This window comes from Siniperca chuatsi, linkage group LG4, assembly GCF_020085105.1.
Source record: "Siniperca chuatsi isolate FFG_IHB_CAS linkage group LG4, ASM2008510v1, whole genome shotgun sequence".
Classification (NCBI taxonomy): Eukaryota; Metazoa; Chordata; class Actinopteri; order Centrarchiformes; family Sinipercidae; genus Siniperca; species Siniperca chuatsi.
The window spans coordinates 13,690,069-13,718,013 of NC_058045.1; the positions used below are offsets into that span (position 1 = coordinate 13,690,069).

Consider the following 27,945-nt stretch of genomic DNA (forward strand, 5'->3'; position numbering starts at 1 on the left):
GAATGAGTTCAGACCCAGCGTGCTGAGAGGACACAGAAACAGCGGTGTAGACTGATTTCCCATAAGCTCCTTCATTCCACCGTCCTCCTTGCACACCTGGTGCAAATTCATTCATTAGCGAGGCCAGGAGTGCTACAGACGCAGACATTGTGGAGGTGATACTGAAGCAGACGCACACAGACAGACAGTCCGAGACCGAGATTAAAAACTACTTTATTCTTTCATTCTCTTCAAACAGAAAAAATTAGAAATATTCCATTAGTAAACATGTTGATCTTTAAGAAATCTCCTTTTTAGAAATATTGTGAGGGTGCAAATATTAATGATCCCCAGTGAGGATGCAGATTGGTGTGTCTCCATGACAACCATGGAGAAGGCAGGGGGGGAGGCAGAAAGGAGGAAGGAAGTGGAGAGAGGGGAGAAAATGATCAATCAACCCAACATGCCCTGACAACAATGATACAAACATATAATCAAACTCCACCCCCAGTGTACTGTAAATGAAAAAAAATAAATGAAAGAAATAATAAAACCCCCAAAAATATCATGCTGTATAGTACAAGTCAGTCAGAGTTTACAGTAAACAAAGTGGGGTTGCTGACTTGGGAAATCAAGCAGTTTCTAAGGTGAATCTAAGCTGAATTTGTTGTTGCTTTGGCAGCTATGTGCATGTTTGTGTACATTAGTGTGCGTGGTTGTGTAGGAACTTATATATATATATACCTGTGTGTGTATGTGCATGACCTGTGATTTACTGTAAGTATTCATCAATACAGCATAGCCCTTTACACACCCTAACAGGTGACACAGCCATCTCTTAATAATCTTACAATAATATGACACGATAATTTAATGATGAATGTAGATCTGTAATAATATCAATGTGTGTTACCATGGTAACTGGAGTGTGTTCTATAAAAGCTGCTTGTATCCTGTCTCTCGTAGCAGTAGGATTTAGAACACCCCCTGATATTAAATGTGAATAATAATAATAATAACTATAATATCCTTTTTTTCTTTTAAACTAGATCTTCTCTGTACAAATACACGTAGATACACACACTGGGCAAACCAATCACTTTTTCAGAATAAATCTATATTATCTATTTACAATATATCCAATATATTCTGTGGTGCAAAAGCTACAAGACCTGTTCAGTGTCTGTCAGATGGATGGTTTGTAATCTGCTGTACAAACTGGCTCAAGCTCGAACCATCGACACTGGACAGACGACACGTGGATGAAATCAATAATTATTCTATGGACATCTTCGGTTTTCCCCCTGATTAACATTCAATAAAGGAATGACTCTCTGCTTATATAACATTTTCAGTGTGCAAGGAAAAATATAATACGTGAGAGGGGAGTGATGCTTTTGTGAGGTGACCTTGGTCTACACTGTGAGGAGCAATTTTTATTAATTTTTAAACTAAAGCTAAGAGTTTTCTGGGCAGGGATATTGCCTAAATCCAAAGGTAACAATAATATTCACACAAGGTAACCCATTAGGAGTAAATGTACAGGAGGAGAAAGGCTTCATCTGGCTGTTTTAGCCTTGTTTTGGATGAATTACCAGCCCTACTCCCTAGTGCCCATGAGTGAGCAGATTGAACACACAGCACACAAGAACGCTGCTCTCAATACAACTCAGAGGTGCAGATATTACATGTTACAGTGCAGCAAATCCTTTCCTGAGCTCTGTGAGAGCAAAATGCCACAGAATCAGGACTGTCACACACTACTGTGAAGATATCTGCTCACACAAGTTTAGCAAAGCACAACAATGAAGCACAGAAAAATATGATTGTCGTCAGGATATGGTTTTAGGTTAGTTAAGTGAGAAGCAACATCCTTGCTGACTACACTATGCTGCACATGACAGGATAGAGATGTTAGAGCTTTTTACCCTTTTCTTCGCCCTCTTCCTCAAACTTTCTGATTATATGTTCCCTAGAAAATGAAGGAAACAAATAAGCTGGTACTCTTGTTTCTTCACATTAAATGCAGAGATGACGGGGAAAAAGATTACAGTGAGGAGAAGCTAGATTAGCTCTGCTGAAATTATTCCTCACTGAGTGTGGTATCTAATACTGAAAACCTGGACCAAACAAAGTGATGTGAACTTAACATCCTGAAAGAAAACAAAACAAAACATAGTTTTGTCCTTCATATTTAAAGCGATCCCTTGTTCTTTCAGGGCTGCCAGAGTTTGCTTTTCTGACATTGCCCCTCGGTTTCACAGTCATAGCTCATAGACACATTTGTTGGACAGGTGACATTTAAAAATGCAGTCAGAAGATCTCTTAAACAGTGTGAAATCTAGACAGACACAATCAGCTACCAGGTGACATGTTGGAGACAAAAGAAAGTCTTTCAGAAATGGAATCAAAACTACCCCACGTTCAAAAACGACACCACTCAGTCAACCCTATGAATGGATTCTTGTTAGTTTCCTGTTCCTTTGTCCCTTTATTCGACACAGTATATGTCTTACTTTTTTTTTGCAATGCTTTTTCTTACCATTCAAAGGGAGTCGACTAGTGCTCCAGCATGTGTGTGTTGTTGTGTGTGAATGTGAGGGTCATGTCTGGCCCCCAGGATTCGTAGAGTAGCCGATGACTCAGACGATGCTGCGGGAGCCGCTGGAGTTGCGCCTGCGGGTGAGAGGCATGGTGTGGTGGAGGGGCATGGGTGAGTCAGGGGGACAGAACTGGTGGGGGTGGTTGTAAGGTGGAGGGGGAGGTGGCAGAGGGGGCTGAGGGCCGTCCCCCTCTCTGACGCGCACAGGTGTGGACATGGCCGACTGGATGAGCTGATGGGTAGCCGGGCCTTGGCTGAGGAAGGCCTCCATCCGCCCTCGCCCGCTCTGGTCCACAACGATCACCTTGACGATCTGCTGGCATTGGATGAGTGTTTCTGGGCGGAGCTCCCCGGGCTGGACGGTGCTGAGTAGGGCGGGTGGTGCAGCCAGGGCCAGAGGTGTGGACTCAATGCTGGGCTGGCTCAGTTGATAGGTCTGCAGCCTGTTGTGAATTGACACCTAGTTTAGGAACAGTCAGAGAACGCATGAGGAGTTACCAGCCTGAACGCAGCCTCTACGCAGCCCTCTGGTGTGTTACGCACATGGGCATGCAGGCATGCAGGTAGGTAGTATGCGGAGCGAGCGCATGCAAAATACACACACTCTCTTTTTCTTCACTCTCAATCACATTCTTACACACCAGCCCAGAAAGAGAAAAGGGTCGCAAGGGGTAGAAGAGATTTTGGTCAGAGATCATGGCGGGAACGTTTTGGATTTCATTTGTGTGTGTGTGTGTGTGTGTGTGTGTGTGTGTGTGTGCGTGCGTGCGTGTGTGTGAGCGAACAAGGTCAATAAGAATGAGAAGCTAAAAACATAAAGGGAGTGTCAGGAGAGGAGAGAGGTGACACCGAGGGCATGGTGTCTCCCTAACACACTTATTTACAACTCTAAAGGACTGGCAGAGAGGCAGGAGAGAGAGGGGAGAGAATGGGCAAAGGAATAAAACTTATATCACTATGTTTAGTTAAAGAAAGGGCTGGTTTAACAGACACACACCCACATACACTCAACAGACTGTTAACGGTATCAAGCTTATCTGGCTTTGTAGACGGTATTCTAAGAGCCAGTCAGGCTTACAGTGGCTTGCAAAGGCTTATACAGTAAGGCTGGCAAGCAGCAGTTGATGAAAGAAGGGATGTTATATAGCGAGTAGAGTGGCTGCTGATCCACTCATGAGGCACAGCAATAGAGACTGTTTGTAGCACCACTACAGCAGACTCCTCTGAGCTGTCTTTGTATCCTTGGCTGCATAGTGGGGATGTACCTCAGGCGGTGCTCTTTTAAAGCAAAGCATAAAACAGACTCTCTTTTCAGGATGAGGCACAGTCCCTGTCTAACCGCACACACACACTCACATACAAAACCACACCCACAGAGCTGGAGATGCAGGCACTTACCTGAGGGAGAAAAGTATGGCTTTCGCACTTACCTCTACTGTGTTGTTGTTGCCGGTTTTATCGTACACATCCTGTTGGCCTGTGGAGAGAAACGGGTCTATCTGTAAGTCAACAGGCAGATTTCAGCTTCATGTACAGAATGTACAGTAATTTGTTTAAAGGAAGAGTTCATCATTTTGGGAAATATGCTTATTTGCTTTATTTCTGAGAGTGAGATGATAAGATTGATACCGCTCTCACAGAGTTCTGACGTGTTTAGCTTAGCTTAGCATAAAGACTGGAGGCAGGGGAAAACATTTAGCCTGGTTTGGTCCAAAGTGGAAGGAATTTGTATACCAACAAGCTGACACTCTGTATCTAGTTTGTTTCAAGGAATAGTTTAACATTTTTGGAAATACACTTGTTTGCTTTCTTGCTGAGAGTTAGATGAGAAGACCAATACCTCTCTTATGTCTGTCTGGTAAATATGTAGCTAGAGCTAGCAGCTTATATTAGCGTATAGACTGGAAACAGCTAGTATGGATCTGTCCAAAATTACAAAATCCACCTACTAGCACCTCTAAAGCTCGTTAATTAACATGTTGTATCTTGTTTGTTTAATCTATACAAAAAACTTTCAAAAAATTCAAAAACAACATGTGTGGTTTTAGGGGAAGTTGCTTGCTGGAACTAGTTCTTCCTTTAATACTAAAAAAGTGACAATGACACTTTAAACCCGCTGACCATTGCACTCCTCTTTTTATAATTTTCTTTTTCAGTGTGGTGGGCTTTTTCATGCGCCTCTCTTCCATGAAAGTTGTCCTATTTTCTACATTGCCTTGAGTAATGTATGCATTGTTATGATTAATGTACGCTGTGTTATGCATTTTATGCTGCCTGAGCAAAACCAGCACCTGAGGGAGAGCCGTGTCCTGTGTGTGTGTCCACTTGCCCGCCATTGGTGTGTATGCCGTGTGGCTGGATGCCTTGTTGCCTCTCCAGTTCCCCTACAACAAAAGCAAGCGATTTCAACTAGCCATAGACAGTACAGTATGTGTTTTGTTTGCATTTGCATATGTTGGGGCGTGTGCACTTCTTTCCTTACACTGGATGTGTATCTGCTCCATCTCATTGACCTCTGTGATAGCCTCTCGGAGCTCCTCTGCAAACTTCCTGAGCTCTTCTCCGCTCGGGGAGCAGAAACTCACCAGCTGCTTCTTCTCTGAGGTAAACGGGCTCAGCATGGTGATGCCATGGGCATAGTCTGATGAGAAACCCAGACAAAGTGTCAAAGAGAAAAGGAAAGCGGTTCACCATGACTTTGATTCTAAAAAAGGATGCAGGATTTGAGGATCTTTCAAAACACTTCAGTGTTGCAGTTTTTACTTCAGTTTCTACTTCACAAAATGTTGCTGCTAAGAATACCTGCAGAAACTTGTGCTTTGAGGTTAATGACCAAATGTGTTTCTGTTGGCAGCAATGGCTTTTTGAACATTGCAACTAAAGGTTTGCAGAAATATTAGGAAGCTCATACGTACTGAAGATCAGTAGTTTTCTATTGTTCTTTTCACGCAAACGATTTTAGCCATGCTAGCTTTGTGGCTCAATAAATGTCTGTACCAAATTTTTTGGGGGGGGCATATTGACTTTATTGACAGCTGAAGAGAGACACAGGGCGGGAGAGAGAGGGGGGATGACATGCAGCAAAGGGCCACAGGAATCGGAATAGGAATCTAGCGCTATCATCAGGTAAAATGTTTTATATGTCCAATACTTTGATTTATGACCAAATACCTGCAGAACTAATGACAATCCCATCAGCCTCAGCTGTACTTATTACCAAATGTTAGCATGCTACATGCTAAGATGGTGAACATGGTTAACAAGTTATACCTGCTAAACATCAGCTTGTTAGCATTGTCAGAGCTGCAGAGTAAAATAGCATCTTACATTCATTGCTGAAGAGGTGAAACTGCATTCCCAGAAGACCCATAGCTTTACAGAAGGTGTATGAGGCAGAGCTTTTCTTCTTGGGACACAGCTTCAGGATCTACAATAGAGACACACAACACACAACATGGCTGAATTAACATTTCTGATTATGTCTGGCTGTTACAGTCATTATAATTTGGCAATAAAATGTGGTTTTGTAGTGAGTCACTGAACAGAGGTTCCTTACCAGCAGCAGGTCATTGAAGAGGAAGACCTCTCTTTGGAGCTGGGACAGTTTCTGTTTATGAGGCTTGTTGGCGTCAGGCACCTCAAACAGGCGACAGCAGCACACCAGACGTCTGTGGGGCACAGCGAGGATCTACAGAGACAAGGTTAAAGAGATGGAGATGACAGATAGTACAGAGGACAGACGCAGGGAAATAATACATGAGACAAGATAAAGGAGACAGTACAAATAAGAACAGACAGCTCACTGAAATGAGAAAAAAAAGGGGGAAGGGGAAAGACTTGCACACAAATATGACTTACAGTTTTCAGGCCCAGGATGGACTGCTCCACACGGCTCACATAGGTGACATGGTCTTCATTGGAGCGGAGCTCTCTTTGTTGGATCCTTTCATAAATGCCTGCGACCATCTCTCTTGGGATGTCTGCTCCATCATCCACACCTGAGGGAACAATACCCCATTAACATGTAGGAGTGGTCACTAACAAGGTAAGAAGTAGTCTATAGATCCTACACACAATCAGCTCTACCCCACCTCCCTAGTTACTGTTGCTATGCCTGTAAAGCTTTCCATTCTCGCATGGCACATATGCTGTTGACAATGATAACGGTGGCACATTTACCAATGGAAAATCATAGTAATTTTTAAAACAATGGGTCCTCAATTTCAGACAGCAACTGTTGATTTTACTGTCTGAAAGACACCTGTCGCCTGCATTTTATCAGCTGTAGCTTGCTAGCTAATTAAGCTAACTGGCTCCGCCAGTTGGTTGAAAACGTTGTCTCTGGCTGACATTTTCATGTTTCTAACTGACTTGTTTTAAAAAAGCCACGGTAACATTAGTTTTAAGTTGGATATTCAACAGACATTCACCCCTTGTTGGCAGCAGGAGAATGGTTAGCACACCTCCCTACCGTTGCACTTGACGGCTGGGGGTTGCCTTAGGGACCATTGTTTCATGTTTAATGTAGGAACTATCGGTAGAAAGAAAATACTTCTTAGCGCCACAAGGCGTGTGCCATATAGTCCCATTATATTAAAAAACGGAGACATCTCTACGGCCGATATCGTCAAAACTCTGCAACTCACGCAAAAACATTCTAGATGGATAAAAAGCACTGCAGGTAAGAGGAAAAATATGTATTTTTGATTTGGGAGTGAACAGTCCCTTTAAATGACACAATACCAATGTTTTTTCAGTATCTTCAAACTAACCCTCCCATATTGGTGAAAATGATGATAAAAAAATATACTAAATTGTAGCTAATGTGCAATTAATTTTACATAAATATTTTTATATAAAATAGTGGCAGTTTTTTATCAATAGCTTCCATGTAATGTGAACCAGTGACTCAATACCAAAAATATTAAAGTTAATATTTAATTAACATTTATTTTATGAATGATTTTATTATTCACAGATACTGATTGTGAATTAAATCATTTCACAGTACGGATCCATGGGAAGATTAGAAACAGCCACAGTGGAAGCTAATGGGGATCCAAACTATACACTTAATAATCACTCTCAATAATTTGAGACTGACTGTGTGGGCTCATATGACTTTTGTTTGAGATATTACAGCCAAATTAGTTTTATTTCATTGTAGCTGTGAATCAGAAAATGTGCTTTTATCCCAGTATGTGTGCTGTCATTGTGTCCCAGTAGTTGTTCCATTATCACTGCGGAGCAGCACATAGACATCCTCTCTACAGTCTGTCACCAATGTTCTGCTTAAGGAGAAACCTGTTAAGCTCACAAATTCCAACTGAGTTGTGCAATATTATATCAAAAAAAGACACTGAAATGTAATTTATGGTGGAATTTTCTTTTTACTGAAGGTACCAATAAAAGTCAAACTGCAATTCTTTAAGCAGTAAATGTATGTATCTGTTCAACCGCTGGATGGAGACTGTGTTGAGAGCCTCAGGGAGCGGAGGTGATGAGTTGCGCCCGGAAACTCAAGCTCATATCGTTAAATCTAACACTAAGTGAGCCTCAATTAAATGGATCGACGCTACAGCCTCTGGGGTAGAGCTCTGAGTCAAGGATATCAGGATTCTCCTCCTGCACAGCTGATGGTTTTCTTGATGGTAGTGAGCAAGGCGAGGCAAGCACCCGCTGCCTCTTTGAGTAATTTACTTCACTTCAAGAGGATGTCACTCAAAAGACTGATAGCAAGGTTGAAGTGAGGTTAACAAGAGAGTGCTTGTTGTAAAACTTTGACTTCCTCTGCCCTCTGCTCTCTTTTTTGTCTTCCATATCCTTCTTTCTGGCAAATCTCTCCAATAGATCTCCTCATAATCTGCAGTAAAAGGTTTGAAATGTGCATGTGTACATGTGGTTACTATACAGTATGTAAGCAATGTTCAAACTCCCTGCTCATAAAACCACTTGCCATAAATGTCTGCAACTCATTATACCAGCTCTGTCCACAGGGTCAGTTCACACTCCCTGAAATGACACATACATACAGCGATTATATAAACACACACCCTCTATCTCTCTCATACACGCACATTCTGTACTATATTTGGACACACTAACCTCTTAGGTTGCGTATGAAGTCATCAAGGCCCATTTTGCGCTGGGGTTTGATGTTGGGCGAGTACATGTCAGTGTTGAGGAGGACCACAGCGAAGGCCAGGATGAAGATGGTGTCTGGGTTGTGAAACTGCTGCACCACATCAGGGTTACACATACAGTACCTCTGGCTGTGGAGGAAAAATTGGACAACAGCGTTATATATCATAAGTTTGGTCAAACCTTTCTCTGTCACGTCTTACGCAGCAATATCGGTCTGGATTCTTGGCCATTGAGCCACCACTGCAGACACAAAAAGAGATGGTGTAGGTATGACACAGCAAGTACCATCAGCAGAAATCCCAATCATTCAAATGTCATTCATATCCCGAAGAGTCTTATTGCTTTTATATGAATAACAGCATATGTACAAGTTTTGTCTATTGTAACAAACATAGTTGCAAAGAACAACTAAATAAGATTGCAAAGTATTTGCCAGGTTTCCACAAGTTTGGTGTACAATGCCAGAAAAGCAAAGATGGTACTATTTAATGGTAGATTAATGGATTTAATGCATGACAAATCAGATTGTTTGTCTTTATCTCCACACCACATGTAACATCATTCATTGAACTGTTACTTAATCCCAACAACAACCAATCCAACCAGATTCTGTTATTAATAAAACCTCTATTCAGTACATACAGACATGTGTGGGGAAGCTCTCCAGCAACACAAATAGAAATAACGTCAATTGAGTGAACAGGTTAATAAACTATAGACCATGATTTAAGAAACTAGGATTTTACTGCTGGGCTGACGTTAAATCACACTCAGTTGCCAGTTTATCAAGTACACCTGGCTAAAACTAATGCAGTCTAGTGCAGCATTCCTACAATCAATACCTTCATGAAGGTCGTAATATTAAAATAGTTTATTAAACAGTTTTAGAGAGAGATTTTGGAGGATGTAGTTTGTGCTGCTGTTAAATTGTATTGCTTTATACTAAGAGGTGTTTCGAATATTTTGTCCACCCCATTTATTATCAGTGAGACTGAATATAACACCTCTTAACACCCCTGTATCTTCAGGCTCACAGAGTCAATGTACCAAAACTTAATGATGCACTCCCTAACTTTGTTATTGTGCCAAATCGCACCCCCAAAGATTTCCTCTCAGCTCAAACTGTGTTACGTTTCAAAATCTCAACAGTGAGATGGGGAGGAAATCTTGGGATTTGGGGGGTGCAGTTGGGCACAATAACAAAAAGTACATCGTAAAGAGAGCTCAGTACAAATTGTTAAAGGCAATATAGAGAATGGCCTTTAAAAAGTTGCTTGTTCCTGCTGTGAGATGGGTGCATTCAGACTGATTTTAAAGCAGACATCTCACCATACAAGCTGCGCTATTTTATAATCTGACTGATTGACTCAAAGACTGACTGATTGTAAATTCTACTCAGATGTGAGGAGCAGTCCCTCTACCATAAATGAGACTGACAGGACACAGGAAACATTTGCCAGTCCAAAATGGTTCTGCCCTAGGTAAGGTAACGCTGCCCAGTCTGCTTTGGAACCAGAGATGCTGCATATGGACTTGCTTTGCTCCATTGCTGCCCACAGGCTTCACAAATTCTCACTTCCACTCCTCCTTCCCCCCCAGCTCCTTTTCTTTCAGTGGGCCATTTGAGTGGTGGGAGGCTTTTTCTCTGCAGCCAGGCAGGATGCAGACATGGAGAGGGCTGCTCTGCTCCAGAGGACTATGTATTTGTCAGAGCATATATGCAAGTGAGAGGCCACATCTGAGACCTGCACAATCAGAAAGCCTTTTCCCAGACCCCGCACAAGATCTAAGGCCAGAGAACTCACAGGGTATCAATCGACAACAGCCTAGTTCAGTAGCAATGCCTTTGTTTGAGGGAGAATAGATTCTGCTTGGCACAAACGCTGCTGCAGATATAATATGCACATACATAGACACACAGAAATACAGAGGGACAAACAAGCCTCCTAATTTGCCAACTTGATGTAATTCTGCAGCAAATTCATCAAAGACCCAATGCAAGGCAAGATCTACTGTATGTGTGAGTGTGTATGTATGCAAATGAGCATGTGCATGATGTATAAGGGCATATGTGAGTCACTGAGTGAACAAACAGTGTGTGTGCTCCATTCACATTCACATTTTCAAGCGGATCTCTGTCTTATGTAACCAGTTTATTTAAACACTAGCTTCCGATCTCTTCTCTTCATATCTGCATATGAAAGTTGCATGCCAGCTGGCACAAATACCACTTCATATAAAAAGAACTACTCACGACAAGAGTACAACATGCTTCAAACAGATGACATAACAACTGTTAAGTAGCAGACATGGCATCTGATGTCTGGCTGTCCCGATAAAGCCCGCTCGTTTCTGACCTATACTCAGCTCCAGCTACAGAGAGTGTGGTCTCAGATTGCTGATGAATTTGTAATCTGCACCCAGCACGTATGATTGAGTGTGATGTGATTAACTGATGACCGCGTTGGGTGTTCTGATTGGCCCTCAAATCAGATGCAGAGAGGGGAAGTGTCATGACTGCTCCTTTTTTGCTCTTCCCTCACCACTTCTTGCTTGGAGTAAGAACACACTTTCCTTAATGGATAGGACTGATGATGTCTATATTTTTTTTGCACTGTTCACGAATCCAATGAAAAAACAAAACCAACAATAAATTGATTCTTCTAACAAGTATGTATCCACAGCCTGGTATAGCATATTCATCTGCACCATAGATCTCTATTGTTGTTCAAAAAATATTAAAACACATCAAGCCACACCTTTGCACTGAGTGACATGTTCCTTTATTATGATGAACATGAACATGAAGTTTATTTTGAGTCAATCCTACATACAGTACGCCATCCTGCTGCTGTAAATACTCACTAGCACCAAATGTGTATTAATCCACAGTTAAAAATAGTCCCCAACAAATGTGCTATTTATTCCTGTCAGAAAAATGTTTCAGGGCCACGCATTGTGGATGCAGAAAGGCGCCAGCATACAATTAACATGCAGTACATTTTCTATGGTGATTACACTCCCCTTACATTGAATAATACTAGCAACTTAGTGTAATTCAGAAGGACATCTTGGTTAGTGAGTTCAAAGGGACAGTGGCTCAACTCATGTCCTGGTGGTGACATTGTTGGTAATCCTGAGGGAAAGAGCAGCACATCAGCAGAGGGAGATTAAATGTACACGGCAATGCAGCCAATTACCCTGAAATGGAAAACAACGATGGCCATTTTATTGCATTTTTAGTCCTGGGAGCAATCTTTGGATATTACCTGGACATTTCAAGGACAGTGCCAGCCTGGGGATAAGGCACCAATTGCAGTTCCTATTTGTCTAGTCACTTTTGTCTTCTTTTTTTTTGCCTAAAAGAATTTTCAGTCAAAAGGTAAAATAACATCATAAAAACATGTTTCTGTCCAGGAGTTAGTTAGAGGCAATGCTAGACAGTCCATTCAAATGCACAAAGGGAGTGTGTAAGCTACAGTAGGTCTCTCAAGGCCCTCTTGGTATTTAAATGAGTCTTCCTCAGCAGATATACTCATACATTTTAGTGACTGGAGGGCAGGGGTCAGCACTGACAAAATGAGTAGAAACCCAAATCAGGCTAAAACCTCATGAGTACCAAACATGCACTTTTACATATTCATGTGTGATTTTGGATGGAAATGGACACACAACTGTCAAGCACATTCAAACAGCCTACAAAGCCTGAAGAGTTGGCCAGAGAGTGTCATCCAGGGGAGAAAGTTGTGAAACAGAGCATCTATTTTTGTCCTGATGGAATGCACACTGATTGCCTGCAGCTCCAATCTCCGTTGTGATTGGCTAACAATCAAACACTGATGAGCTTAGTCAAAGGTTACAGGCAATCAGTGTAATTTGTTAATGATACAAGTCTTTGGTTTCATCAGAGCCTGCCACAGTGAGCTAGCAGAACCAGTTAAACATTTTGTCTATACAGTCGGCCCATTAATATGCCATTCTAGATATGTCTGCTACCCCAAGGCTGCAAGATGAGATCAGGAAAGACTTCTTTCGCTTCTATTTTATTGCAAAATATGTGAGCTTGGTTACATGTCATTGTTTTTTTTTGTTTTGTTTTTTTGCATAGGTGGCTACAGGCAAAAGGTCTATTCATTTTAAAAAAGTTCAGAGTGCCCTTACCAACCCTGCTCAGTCATGTGATGGACTGTTGTTGTGTTGAATTGTATTCAAAAGTGAAGCCAGAGCCTGTTAGTCAGTGAGGCCTGGTTGTGAGCGAGTTGACAGTCTCACCTAAAGGCTTCGATGAGTCTCTCCACTTTCTGTGCTTCTCCCTGAACACGAACATGAGCCTGGAACTTTCTCAGGGCTTCGTCGAGCTCCATGCCTGAGAAATCCATCTCATCCACAACACAGCTATAAAGGGACAGACAGAGAGGAAAAAAAGAAAGCAACAGAGAAAGGAGAGTGAGATTGGCTTTAGCTGAAGTGTGTCACTGTAATGAGAAGGTGAGTGAGCGAGTGTGTGCAAGTGTGTGTTTGTGCGTGTGCAGCAAACTATGAATGCTGATGACAAATCTTCCTCTTACAGTCATACTTCCATTACAGAAGCACTGACCTGGAAGACGCACATAGAGACAACATGTTTGCACACGCATACACACATGCACACACACTTTGTGCAAACATCAATGGAGAAGACAGGGTCTGACGGCAGTGGGAGATAAGAGGCAAGGGATGAGAGGGAAAAATAATGATATGCAAAGAGCGAGGGGGCAAGAGAGAGGTACATGAAAGGCTGAGGACTGGCTGTAGCAATGGAAGAAGTACATACACAAGACGTGTATGTGCGTGTATTTGCATGTGCATATTTGTGTCCATGCATGTGTGTCTATGTGTCTGAGTGAAAGAAAGTGAGTGTGTGCTTGTGTGTGTGTGTTCAGTGCAGTGACCTATTTCTACAGTCTCTGCAACAACCTCAGCAAAAAGCCTCTCTATCCTGGATCTCTGTCTACACTGGTTGGATGCAAAAAGGGTGAGTGTGAAAGCATTAAGTAAATGCGTGTTTTCATGGATGTGTTGCATTTATGCATGCAGGTGCTACATGTCAAGTCAGTTTGTGCGTGTGTGTATTGATGTGTATATGTTGGTTTAGGTTCCAATAGCTAGTTCTATTTTAGATATTTTAAGATACCTGAATTCATTAAAGTCCAAGTCTAACAAATCTCTTATTTAATCTTTTATCTCCTCTCTTTTTTAGTAGTAAAGAGCAACATAGTTACATAGAGTAGATGAACATAGATAGAATTGAAAGCTCCAGAACTGCTACCAAATGGACCTTGAGGTGGTATTGTTTTCTCAACTGCTGTTTCCAAGGTCATGAAGAAACTTTGATCATTAACTTTAAAGTTAATGGATGAAAAGCACCACATGTGCTCCGAATAACTGAAAGTTTGAACATCTGCAGTTCAGTGGCAATTAAGCAAACTTAATCTCATAGTGGATTATGTCAAATCCAGCGGGTCATTTAGTTAGGTAGCAAAGTTTCTCCCCTTGTAATAAGTAATCAAATCTACTATTATCAATGTTAACAAGTCACTTTGGTCCAGATGTTCTGCAGCCCTTTTCCACATGGTAAGTGGTCAAATGGTCCATTAGAAGGGTCTTCATGATGAACTGAAGGGTTCGCTAAAAGACAAAGCAAGTGTCATACAGGAGGAGCAACAGGAAGAGTCAGGATATCTCTGCCTCTGCTGCTTTGACTTTTACCATTTGACTATTTGACCATAAAGTCCCCCAACTTTAAGGATATATATATGTACATATAACTGATCTATAAAGTCATTTAGTTGCAATTTAAAAAACCTTTATAAAGAGTGCCTTATTAAAAAGTGGTTTTCAAGTTATTTATAACCTTTTTCATATAACCAAGTCATTTTCATGAGAACTGCACAAACTCCATTCACTGAAGCCCATGAGATGCAGTCGAAAGCTTAAAAAAGTTAGAAAGTGGACCTTGAGTTAACCTAAATAGATTCACTAAAGAATTCAGAGGGATTCGAATTAGATAACTAGATTCATTACAGGACTTGCATTTGATAAAATGTCTGTGTGTGATGCGTCACCATATACATAATGAGGACTCACTCAAGGACATCTCTGTTGAATTGCAGCTTGCTGTTCCCCAAGAACTCTCCAATCATCTGCCTGCTCAGGCCCTTCCTCTGCAGCAGGAAGTGAGCCACTCCGATGGCCGTGTCCGGAACGAAACCACGCGTGATCAGGAAGTGGATGCCTCTCTCTGGGTTCCTGCTCCACAGATAGCCAGCAGCAGAAAAGCAGATAGTGTTAAAAGCTAAACAGCGTGTGTGTAATGTTTCTGTGCGTTCAAGCGGATAGGTGTGTGGGCCTGAGTGAGAAAGAAAATGTGCAACACTTTATTTCAGAGAAATGTGCTTAAAGTGTGTGTGTATGAAGGGAAGTGAGTGTGTATGTGTGTAAGAGGAAGCACAAAGAGAAAGAGGGAAAGGAAGAGTGCATTCATGCGCAAAAGCTGTTAGCTCTGGACTTCTGGATCAGACCCACGGTCACTGATGCATATGAGTTAATTTACTTTAATTTGTATTAACTAATAATAAGTGCAGGAACCATGGACTCTATTTATAAAAACTGAGAGGCTCTCACATTGTTCATGACCTCCTTGTCTGCCTCTCCTCTTCAACTGCATTTTCCCTCCTTTTTCTCTCTCTCTTCATCCCCCTCTCTATCTCTTTTTTCTTTGACATCTCGACATCACAAGATGGCACTGAACAGGCAGCTCCTCCCAACAATCACAAACACTAATGAGCAGCTGCTTAGAGCAGTTTTGCAGGGCTGTTGGCGATTTGTTAGACACAAACAGTAATAAGTGTACTTTGAACCCTGAGCCAGAGGGTGCAGAAATATTTTAGCATATTTTCTGTGTGCGTCAGTGTGCATGTGTGTTTTGCCGGCCTACTCACACATTGAAGAGATTGAGTCCTATACGGTAGAGGCGTTTGCGATGAGTGTCTGTGGATAGCGTTGGCGAGCGGCAAGATGCTGGATCCTGGCAGTGGTCCCTGGGCAGAGAGACGACCAGGGCCTGTAGGGCCTCGGGGCTTGGCCCCCCGGGGATCTGCTGAGGATGAGTGTAGTGGTACTGCTGGTACTGGGTGTAAATCTGAGCAGGTTGCTGGTTAGACTGGGCTGAGGTGGAGATAGAGGTGGAAGTAGAGGTAGAAGTGGAGGTGGACCCCAGTCTGTCTGATCCGCTCTCCTCCTCCATTACTCCTCCTCCTGGAGCTGGCACTGCTGAACCCCTCCTAGATCCTGGATCAGCCATTTCCAGCTCCTCACTGGGCGGAGGTGCAGGAAACTCTGGCTCCTCTCCTGACAGGCCATCTCCTCCCCCAGCCATCCCACTCACAGAGGTCTTCCTGCTGCCCGGTTCTCCCCTGCCTGCATTGCCCAGAGAGGTGGTAGTTGTGGTGGTGGCGGAGGAGATGGTGTAGGAGCTATTGCTGTCGATGTGAACAGTGACATCCCTGAAGGCCATGAGCAGCGAGCTGGCACTGCGGGGCAGGCAAGCGCTCTCAGCAGCTGCACGAAGGGCCCCAGGATCCATCAGTAGACCCTTCCCCTCTCTGCCCTCCGACAAGGTCCAACCACGAAGGGCCTCATCAATTGACTGGGCCAAGGAATGGAGCTGCAAATTTGATGATAAAAGGCAGCTGACCAGCTGACCGACATTGCCATTCCTAGAGTCATGCTGTTAGTTAGTGGCTAAAAACTATATAAAGTTAATGGAACCTTATGTCTTGATTATTTTTATCTGAACCATTTTGCATCCCTACTTAAATAAAGCTTATGGGAACTGTAACATGAAATAAAAACACTCACTTGTTCAGAGAAGCAGTCCTCCAGCTGTGTGAGTGTTTGTCCAGGGGTTTGAGGTGGGGCTGGGCCTGTGGCAGGTGAGGGACCAGCTGCTGGGGCAGACGCAGGAGACGGGGGCAGAGAGGTGGAGCGGCAAGGGGGAGGAGGAGGGGTTTTGGAGCGTAAGGGTATCTGTCCTCCTCCTGGATGCAGACTGTAACTGTGTCTCTGGGTTGCATTCCGGTTTCGACCTGAAGGGCTGGGGTGGCGCAGGGAGATCCGGCGAGGCAACTTGCTCTCCGACAGAGAGTTACGGATCTTCTGGAAGTTTTTGCTGAGCTGGTACTGACGGAAGGCCGTCTGAATACGACGGGCTGCCCGCCTTGCTATGAGATGGCCTCCATACTTCTGCTCCAACTCTTCTATCTGGGGATAGGGAGAGAGTGAGGGGGAGTGAGTATAAATATCAAACATGTTTACAAGGCTGTGAAACTCACTGATCACACTGCAAGAGTGATATTGCAAAGCACACAGCAGCCACTGAAAAATATTTATTCATCCACCGGCAGGCAAACATCATGTTGCCATTTTGTGCCCTTGTCTACAAAAGATCAAAAGAATTTGAGCATTGCCTGAGTCGTGAAATTCACACTCACACCCTTCTTCCTAGAATAATCCTTCTTAGTTTCCTGTCCACTCTTTTAAAACCAGTCAGGGTTTATGGTATTTGAGTTTTATGGTAAACATCATCTATCATAATTCAACTGCTAATACTGTCTGAAGGGCCATGGCAAGGAGGACGGATGGGCTGTGACAAAGGTGCTTTTGAGAAAATGAATAGAAAAGTTAACACCCGCACAAGCCTGTCTGTGTTCGCAGAGCAGCTCAGCCCAAGATCTCTGCTTCCTCCAGAATTTTTGCTCCTATATATTCAGCAAGAAGGAGACGACGGGGCGTGGGAGGCAAGGGAACAAGAGACAGAGAGGGAGAAAAAGGAGGACAGCCACGCATGTGCCTGGGTGTGTGTCTGCTCACGTAAGCACGCCCACAAAAAGTGCACACACACACACACACACACACACACACACACACACACACACACACACTTGCACTGCAGCAGCGATAGCAGTAGCAACAGCAACAGCAGACCCTTCAGCAGTTTGGTATGAGAAATAAAGACATCTCCAGCCGCCAGAAGCAGTTATTAGCTGTTACCATGACAACCTAGCATCTTTCGTGTTCCTGTCGCTGTGGCAGTGGAATCACTGGTGTTCTTTTTCATGTCAACATGGACAGAAATAGATCTGAAAGGGGAATCTTTTTTGTCACTCAAGACACATTGTCAAATCATCACACACCTACTCATACTAAAACTGGTGGAGGAGTCAGCATTCACTCCATCCCACCATGTGCTTATGGGGCCCACACACATGCTTGAAAAAAAGACATACCTGTTTGTTCTTATTCTCCAGGGTGATCTCGTACTCGCTGGGTCCATCTCTCTTGGTCCCCTCCATTTCCTGTCCACCACCAGAGGACGTTCCATCCTCCAGGCTCAGCATCTGTCCACTGCCAGAGAAATAAGAACAAAAAGTTATCAGTCCTCCCTGCTGACCTTCAAAGGTCTGCCCTTATTCGGTGGCAGGTCATCATCTATGCAGAGTGTGAAGAGGTTCACGAGGGATGGTAGCTCAGGGCAAGGATGACTGAGTTTACATGTCCAGTCCTATTTGGCTAGATTTGAGTAAACTCTGGACATATTACCTTTTTACCAACATGAAAATACCTTCTTTTCTTTTTTTTTAGGTTGACTTGTGCTGTATCCAAAATCACTCCCTCCTTCACTCATTTACTATTTCGTACAGATTGAAACTTACAAGTTTACACTACAGTAGGGCTGAAAGCATCAATATTTTCATTACCAGTTATCTGTCAAAATAATTCTCAGCACAATTTCTCAGAGCCCAAGTTCACATGTTCAGATAACTTGTTTTGACCAACCAACAGTCCATAACTCAAAGATATTCAATGTCCAAAGATATAAAACAGAGAAAAGCAGCAAATCCCCACATTTTGAGAAGCAGAAAACTGTGAATATTAAACATTTTCCCATCAATAAATGTCCTAAACGATTAATCAGTTATCAAAAATGTTGATGATTCATTTTCTATGAATCAACTGATCCAGTGGTTCCTAACCTTTTATTTTGCTTGTGAACCTTCACAACTAGCAGTATCTCCTTGTGACCCCTCGTCACAGGTTACATGTCTATAAATTGTGAGTAGCTCACTGAAAAAATGATTTTCTCTTCTCAGATTGTTTCATTTGAATACTTTTTAGAGGCCTCTGGAGATAAAATTGTAAAGTATTTCACAAAAAAGTTTTTTGATTAAAGACTGAAGAAAATTTTCCTTTAGATTCATCCCCCTTGTGGGAGTCCAGACCCCCAAGTTGGCAACCAATTAACTAATCTATTCATCGACTAATCGTTTCAGCCCTACTGAGCTATTGTGAGCAGTAAATTAAAATAAAGATTAAGACAATTATAGTCGATCACCATTGTGTGCCTCACTGACAGGTGTAGCGTTGAAAAATAAATGAAGCCTTGCGGTAGTTCAAGCAGGTCCAGAAGTCATTTTATAGTCACATGTTCCAAACATCCTCCAATCGCAACACGTCCTCATGCCTATACGACAGAATAGGTTGTTTGCCAATGAATCCCAAAACAACATATATGACCGTTGCCCAAAACAACAAATATGACCATTGGAGAGTACCAGCAACAGACATACCGGACCTTCGTCGTCATGGTAACAATAATAAACATGTGGTTAATGTTGTAAAACATTCGTAGTCTGGTTAGGTTTAGGAAAAGATCATGGATTGGGTTAAAATAAGTTACGTTAACTTACGTATGTAAGGTAAAATAAGTCAACGTGGACTTTCTAATCATGTATTACATTACATTAGCCTACATTTATTTAGCTGACGCTTTTATCCAAAGCAACTAACTATAAGTGCATTTCAACCATGTATGCCCACGATCCATCTCTCACAATAGACAGTCCATTTAAACATTTAGTGGTCATTCAGTCTGCATTCAACAATGCTGAGCTCTGCATCCTTGCTGCTACACTGCTGCCTGTGTAAGCATGGTATTTAGCTGTGACTCTGGCAGGAAGGTTTGTGAGCTCAGTGAGAGTCTGTGTCAAGCTCCAGAGCACCACATGAGCAGTGCCACAAACTAAAATGCAAATTGTTGCAATAAGTGGTTAAAACTTTGACGTGAGTGTCCTGACTGAACTGTAATTTAAACTAATCTATCAAAGTCAACGCTTTATGATGTTTCAAGCAAAAATGAGTTACATTCTATGGACACTACAGTTTTCGTTCCATCGAGGGAATTGTTGAGGGCACTTTATTGTGTATTCATTTTACTGTACACTCTCCCAACAAACTTAATGTTTTGATGTCAAAGAGATCTTTGTTAGGCATTGTCAACATCACATTGCCAAAAGACAACGAGCAATATATATACACATAAACATATTCATCATTTAGGTAGTTATGATCTCTCCCAGACTGAACCAATCAGAGGATTGCTGGATAACACAGTTTGATACTTTGAATTTGAACATTTGGTAGCAAATAGGGAGTGATTTTAGACAAAGCTATGGAGTTGAAAGAATGGTCATTCACATTTGGATCTGCACTCTTGAATGGTCATTCAGCGCCAAAACAATGATCCACAACATGTTTTGCCATGGGAATAAGTGCTGACTTTGTGCACGAGACTCCTAAAGCTGATGTGTTTCCATAACAATGACATCATTCAGATGAACATTTCGGTGGCAGTTGGAAACCATAACTTTCTGAGTCTCCTACATAGAAGTGAAATGGCTAATTTATAACATTTTTCTATGTTCTGCTTTTAGGATTACAGTATAAAAAGAGACTAAGTCAATGACGTCACATAAGCATCCAAAAACACTGGAAGCAATGCAAGACAATAACTGACTGATTATCATATCCTCAAAGTCAAACATGACTTGCATAAAAAGTAGGGGAAAAATCAAATCTGACTCCTCAGATATTTAATAAACAGTCATTTCTGTAATACAGCAGCAGCTGGAAGCAAAAACAAAGCAAAAGTATATTGAATCCGGCCGGAATCTGACTGAGAACTCAACAACGTCGACTGTGGAGGCCGTTTCCCAGTGCTCTGGTAGAGTGTCCCATCCTCCTCTTATAATCCCAGGTCCTGTCCACAGATGGAACAATGGTCTTTTACATGACAGCATTATCGAAATTCTGCAAAAGCCATTTAAGGCTTACCAAAGCAAATTACTGCCATGACACAGCAAAAAGTGCCATTTTTTCCCCAATTTCGGTTGTTGACAACTTAAGCTTTCTTAATTTTAGTCAAATTTAGAAAAAAAGTGAAGTGACCAACATCTCGGGCACCACCTCTAAAACATACAAAACACTGACATTCAGCACCTTTTATATGGCCAAACTGCACTGATGTAAGCACAGAGGTATGATCGCACCCTAAAAGGTTATATAATGGTATGCAATTATGAGTGTGTGTGCATGATGTTGTGTGTTTGTGCAGTCTTTCTTCCACCCAGATAATGCTTACTCTAATAATTTTTACACGAAGGGGACTAATGCAAAACGGCACTGGGGAGAATAAAAAGCCTGCTCATTGTTAAATAATGAGTGCATCACTAAAGTTCCTCTTTGTTTTCTTTGATTGCTGTGAAAGCAAATATTCTGGGTCCCCAGCTAAAAGTCAGAGATAGGGCAAGAGAAGCTTGGCCATATCTTTAAATGAGATAAAGTTAGAGGAAATAGAGAAAACAAGGGGAAGAGAGTGGAAGCGGAGGAAAGAGTGAGATAGAAACAGAGAGAGGAAACAGGAAGATATGGAGAGACTGTGTGTGTTGTTTGCATGCTGGAGGCTGTCTCTATCAAAAACTCTATTAAAACACTGCCGTGCCCCTGTGCTGCATCAGAATACATTAGCGTACATTAGAAAACATTAGAGGATTTAAAAGCAAGAGTTGAGCTATTAATGCATCTGGACAGCAAAAGCCTCCGTGATGATATGGGTGCTATACTCTCTCTCTCTCATGCTCCATCTCACACCCCCACACATGCTCACATACGTAGCGGCAACAAACTCACCAAGCACACACTCCCGCTCTGCCTGCTTGTGTGACGTCATAGAGGAAGAGAAATGAGCATCTGTCGAATCATATCTCTCAAGAGATACGTCTCTCTTAGAGACTTACAATACTGTACAGCCAGGGGAGAAACACACACACACGCACACACACACACAAAGGCAAGGTAAAGCTAGAGGCGGATCTCATGACACCTCTTGGGAGGTTTGTGTGCTTCGATGGATGTAGTGGATGACAGTTAGTGTGTAGAGGTGGTGCAGGTTTGCAACTTCATGTGATGGTAATAATGAGCTATGGTGTTACACAGCTCCTCTACATCTCATCATCCCAGGTGGCAGTCCACTGCTGCTGTGCCATTAGTTCATCCAACCAGTACTACGTGCGTGTAGATATTACTGTAAGTCATCAGATCAGAGAAAAAGAGAGGGATTCCACACAGACAGATGGTGATATTAATAAAAACAGAACGGGAGAGAGACTTGATAGGGAGGGGTGAGAGAGAAATAATTGTGGAGTGATGATTAGAAAAGTTAAGGTCTTCTAACAGACAGATAAATAATGAGTAGAGATGCAAGGTACAGAAATAAACAACACAAGGGGGGAAGATATTACAGCAGACATTAACAGTAAAAGCAGACATGAACAGAAAAGAAACAGCACAGAGGATTAAAAGATGTGGGGAATTCTAAGGGCGGGGAGGGCAAACAGTAATCATTGAGAAACATGACAAAATCAGCTTTTCAAAGTTTTACAACAGAGCTCTGCTCATTCAAACATCAGTGAAGCATCATGCATTCACACGGCCCACGCACGCAAAAAAAAATATGAACACACTCATCCAACAAACAGACAAGCTTCCCACGCAGAAACAGACGGCAAAAGTGGCTACAGTAGATCCTCAAAGTTCCATACTCTGGTTACTATGGCAGTGGTAGCCGTTGCGTCATTATTGGGTTGCCATGGGCACTTTTATAGTGACAATATACCCCCCACCTAAAAGTGTCTGTGATTGGTGTGTGAATCGCTCTTACCCGGATGAGCCGGTGGTGTCAGCCTCTGGATGTTCAGGGGCGGGGCAACAAAACTGATGCAGCACCGTCTCGCTCCTGTGGAAGGGCAGACGAGAGAGGAGGAGAGGTAAGCAATAGGGGAGGAAAGAGGAGAGGCGGACAGAATTGGAAGGACAGCATGTCATTCAGTTATTATTGGCTGCTGCTGGTTGTTTGCCTTTCCATATTTTTTCCATATTCCTCCTCATGTTCATTCTTAGTCCAACATCCCAAAAGATCCTGAAGAAGCTCTCATTAGATTCTTCTGGATTATTTCCATGGATTCTGTTTACAATTTGGCACTGATCCCAGGGTAAATACCCTATGTAGGTCAATTCAAGGCTGAGAAGGCTTAGAATGAGTGTGAGAGTATTTACAGTATATGTTTGTGTGTCTGGATGTGCTTGTTTAGGCCACCAATTCATCGCATCTGTGGTGATTTAGCAGAATTCCCAAACCCAATCAGAACAGATGGTTACTCCGATTCTGTTTCCTGCTCGTTCTCTTCTTAAGTTCATCTCTCTCATACATTTTACATTTACATTCATATTTTAAGCATTTCGCTCTGTGCTCCTATCTGGAGCAATTTAGAGTGAAAAGACCAGAAAAAAACAAGACACATTATGTTTAAGCTGTTGTAAAGATCGACCCTTTGACCTTCTGAATGCAGAACACCTCCAACCACCACAGACATAAAAATTAGCACGATCATGACTTTAAAAAACATCTTCGAGGTTTATGTTTTTTTGGGAGGTATGGGTGTGAGTGTAGGTCACATTAAGTCCTTCCACAATGAGCTGAATACATTCAGTTGACAGTGAAATTTTTTGGCTACGCTACAGTAAGTCTTCTGACCTGGGCTCAGCATATTGCTTGTGACAAAGACCCACAGTGACAGGCAGTCAGAGTCAGTGTAAGACTCGGTGTGACAGTCCGAGCTATAAAAAGCTACCTTTTCACAGCTACTTTTACAGACTTAAAGGGACACTGATGTGTGTGGTTTTTTTAAAATATCTCTGATCAACACTCTTCACAGTTGGTTTCTATGAATACCACTCCTCCATCTGTTGTAACACCTACCTCACCACTCACACCCTCATACAGACACACATAAACATACTGTACGTACATGAATCATTTGTTCTCCATTTAGCAGCACTTCTGCAGTGGTTCTCGACCCTGGTGTTCGAACTATGAGAGCCCATTTGGAGCCCCAGGTGGGGTCTCAAGCAGTACCCACGCTGTATTTATGGACTTCATTTATTAATATATTTGGATTAATTTACATTTTGATCAAGAGTTTTTGCAGTAATTCTCTCAGTAGAAAATGAATTGTCTTCTTTTAACAGCTCCCAGGTGTTTCAAAAATCTCTAAAACAATTATGTTACATCTCAATATTAATTTTCTTTGTTGTGCTTTTCTGCCCCATCCCTCAAACACCAGGACCAGAAAACCAGATAGCAGATAAAGTTAAATGCACCAGCTGTAATCAATTATGTTAACATTAACAATTCCACATTTTACTACTCAATAACTTTTTAATTTTTACTTTTTAGTCCCTAGATCTGTTTTTCTTGTATGAGATGAATTTATTTCTTCATTTAAACTATTTGGCGTTAGAAAAAAAAAATCCTTGTTCTTTCAGAGTTAATGAATCTCTTAAATCTCATCTCCTCCTTATAATATACAAACTAATTGAACCCCTATAAATCTGTGTAGTACAAATGTGCAGGTGTGTTGTAGGTTTTGGGGGTCACAAGGTCAAACTAAGTGTCATCTAATGCACACCCGGTTGACGGAGGAGGGGAGAGAGGTCGGACAATCAATTTGAGGCCAAAATCCAAAAGCACTGAACTTGTAAAACCAATTCCTGTTCACCATCAGCATCAGTATAAGAGCTGAATTATTTTGCCAGGCTGATATAAAACATTTTTTTTGGAGGAAGAGGCCAGGCTGCTTGGATCCCTGAGAACACACAAACACACACACTCAGCAGGTCCATCCATCTGTCGGTACAAGACACACACATAACGGCCATCCGCCTCCAACAACGCTTACAAAGAGAACAGGTGAATATTTTAACAGTACATGCCTCCTGCTCGGCCCCTGTTCTCTGTCTCTCCGTGCCCCGTCCTCCCTCGCACCACCCCTCTCCTCTCTCCTGTTTTGGAAGAGTACTTTAAACGCAATGCTTTTCATCAGCCAGTATCCAGTAGAGAGTGTCTCCTCTCTGTTTTGGTCTGTACCTGCCTCACTCTCTGTGTGTACCCCACACACACACACACACACACACACACACACACTCTCTCTATTCCTTCATCACCATTTTCTCTTTTTTTTCCCCCCATCTCTGTCAGCCTCCTTCCCTTTCACTGGTCCACTCCAATGTCAGCTTCAAGCTCCTTCCGCTAGACACCTCCAAGGGCTCCATCAAAGACAATGACTGAGCGTGCATCTCTCTCTTTCTCGTTCTGCCTTTCTCTCTCCTGAGAACGGCTGATTACAGTTCGCTCCATGGGCTAAGTGGGGCAGCTCAGCTGGAGAGAGAGAAAGAGAATGAGCCGAGGAGAGGATCCTGTCTCTCCCCCCATAGGCCCATCCACGTGCATTGGCAACACTGGCAACAAAGCACACAAACACACTCACACACAACCCTACGCAGCCCACATTTCATGTATCTGCAGGGCAAAGAAAACTGAGCTCTGTATAGAGATAAACATTCAGATAAATGCATACAGTAAGATGTGTGAAAGAAAGCAAGTATGCTAACACACACCAAACACACACACACATACATAAAGTTTATAACAGGAAAAGCAGAGGGAAGATCTGATCTCCAGTCAGCTGCAGACAGGATGCAGTAGGCAATGCCAGGAAGATGAATCCTCTAAAAATGCCCCCCCAACCTGGACCGCCAGAAGCAAAACTAGAAATTAGGTGTTAAGCTACTGGTCTTATCCAGAACAACATAAAATCATTGAGCAGGAATGTAAGGTTGCATTCAAGGACACACATCAGCAAGTGCAGCAAGAGGAAGGCCATGTAATAAACCACTAACCCACTGTGCTGCCTGATCAACTGGTGGATGGCTCTGCTGTTTTCTGCCCCCAGCGTTTATATAACTTATTGTAATTTCTTCCTCATCGGTAAAACTAATTTAAATTAAGAACCAATGGTGTTACACTGATTCCCGTCAAAATAAAAACAAATAGTTGCCGCAGGGTAAGCTCTTTAGAGAACACTGGTTCCAGGCAAGGCAATAGAAGAGAGCAACAGACACTCACACACGCACAAACACACACAAGAGCAGTAAATTTAGGGTGTAGCAGGTAAATCATTTGGATTAATATCAACAACTCTTTTTTAATATACATGTATCCCCTTCTGCACTCCTCTGCTCCTCTCAACTACTCCTCTGTTCTGTGTTGCTTCCCTCAGTGGAGGTGGAGTCCCAGAGAGACCAATCAGGACTCCTGCTGGGATACAACTTATGAACAGAACACATACACACACACACAGGAAGACAAGAAGAGAGAAAGATGGGTTTTCTCTCATTAAGTGATGTGCTGATGTATTATGAGGCTCTGGTGCCAAGCAGCGGGTAGTGGTGTGTGTCTGTGTGTGTGTGTGTGTGTGTCTGTGTGTACGACTGTGTGCACGTGAGTTTCATCTAACACAGCAACATCAGAGGCCCAGAGGTCCCGTGAGAGTCCCCAGATCCCATGCAGTAATTAATAGAGAAACCGGGACCGCGGACAGCGACTCATCATGTGTCTCATCATCGCACGTGAAGCTGCTCCTGTCTCGAGCTGACATTGACCGTTGTGCTGATTGCTGTGTGTGTTTCCAGCACACACACACAGACACACACACGTACAGCTGTTTGTTATGTAATGATCCAGTGATCGTGATCCAGTTTCTCATTTAAATAATCCACCTCTTCCTCTTCTGGCACAGTCCTTAGCCGACATACACAGCTGAAAATTGGAAATTTGCAAGCGTCTTCTTCATTAGTTAAACGCCTCTCAATCTGCAGGACACGCACGCGCTCGCGTGCACGCTCCTAATTGTACAGTTTTAGAAAGATGCTAACAAGTTACACAAATATTATGAAGGATTCTAAACAGTCTAATATTGCCAACATTTGTTTAGGTTATAGGTAGATACTGCAGAAAATCCAATGCCACTGGAGGTTTTAAAAACGTCTAAATACCATAGAATAGCCTCCCATATATATTGCCTATCTGACCATTTTATGACATACACACACACATGCAAACAACCATATAACCTCTACTCACTCGGATTTCCTAGCCAGGGCCAGGGATCGACAAAGGTTTGTGGGGGTCATCGGAACCAAAGAGCGGCAGCTGTGGAAACTTCCGCCGTTTCCTGGGTCACTTTCAACCGGGGAAACCTTGGACGGGTCGGCCGGGACCAGCTGCATGTCCCCCGGGTCCATTGGTTGGGGAGGCGACGGCTGGACCCCCGGAGCCGCCTCGACATGTGCTGGTGCAACCGCATGGTCTGGGAGAGACCCCGCACTAGTCTTGAGCTGGGGATCCTGAGTGTGGTGGTGAAGATGAAGGCAGCTGGGGTCGGGGTGATGGTGGTGATGGTAAGGATGCTGCTGTTGTACCCTGATGTCCTGCAGGTGTCTGTTCTCGCCGATGAGCTCGTCCACCCGCCGGTCCAGCTCCTCTATCCGGGCGCGCTGGGTCTGGATGAGACTCTGCTGGTTCTGGACGATGGTGGTGAGCTCCCGCAGGTACAGAATCGCCTGCACGGGGTTTTCCAGCAGGCTGGAGCTCATCATACTCAAGACAAGAGGAGGGAAGAGAAGGAGAAGAAAAAAGAAGCTGGACTGGCGGATGGAGGACAGGGGATGCAAAATATCCGTGAGTGCGGATGAGAAGGTGAGATGCCCTTCTGTTCTCCTCTCCTTGATTCTGCTCGGTTGTGGATGAGGCTGTACCGAGCGAGCAAGCCTCCGCTTCTCCGGTCGTTTCCCTCCCTCCCTTCCTCTCTCTCTCCCTTCCTCTTCCTTCCTCTCTCTCTCTCTCTCTCTCTCTCTCTCTCTCTCTCTCTCTCTCTCTCCCTCCCACT

The 27,945-nt window shown here is 43.0% G+C and overlaps 1 protein-coding gene across 4 annotated transcripts; it reads right to left on the reverse strand.

Annotated features, from left to right (window-relative positions):
* Positions 1-183: 183 nt before the first annotated feature.
* iqsec3b (IQ motif and Sec7 domain ArfGEF 3b) lies at positions 184-27,871 on the reverse strand. 4 transcript variants are annotated; one of them, XM_044194681.1, is made up of 15 exons: positions 27,141-27,869; positions 22,821-22,895; positions 18,052-18,169; positions 16,625-17,026; positions 15,706-16,430; positions 14,852-15,013; positions 12,998-13,120; positions 8,687-8,853; positions 6,440-6,579; positions 6,138-6,269; positions 5,909-6,008; positions 5,064-5,222; positions 4,873-4,965; positions 4,012-4,058; positions 184-3,041 (listed from the first exon to the last, which is right to left on the reverse strand). In XM_044194681.1, the coding sequence occupies exons 1-15, from the start codon at positions 27,653-27,655 to the stop codon at positions 2,622-2,624; spliced, it is 3,378 nt and encodes a 1,125-aa protein (XP_044050616.1). In that variant the 5' UTR covers positions 27,656-27,869; the 3' UTR covers positions 184-2,621. The 4 variants fall into 4 exon arrangements, with proteins under 4 accessions (XP_044050616.1, XP_044050617.1, XP_044050619.1 ...); XM_044194682.1 differs by having other exon boundaries at positions 2,856-3,024; positions 27,141-27,870; XM_044194684.1 differs by having other exon boundaries at positions 2,891-3,024; positions 4,911-4,965; positions 27,141-27,871.
* Between the last annotated feature and the right edge of the window lie 74 nt (positions 27,872-27,945).

Excerpts from the sequence above, each read along its gene's own strand:
- iqsec3b (XM_044194681.1), bottom strand. The coding sequence starts at position 27,655 with ATGATGAGCTCCAGCCTGCTGGAAAACCCCGTGCAGGCGATTCTGTAC. Across the intron at positions 4,059-4,872 it reads AGGACACGGCTCTCCCTCAG|GCCAACAGGATGTGTACGAT; the intron begins GTGCTGGTTTTG and ends TTCTCTCCACAG. Across the intron at positions 3,042-4,011 it reads GCAACAACAACACAGTAGAG|GTGTCAATTCACAACAGGCT; the intron begins GTAAGTGCGAAA and ends TTCCTAAACTAG.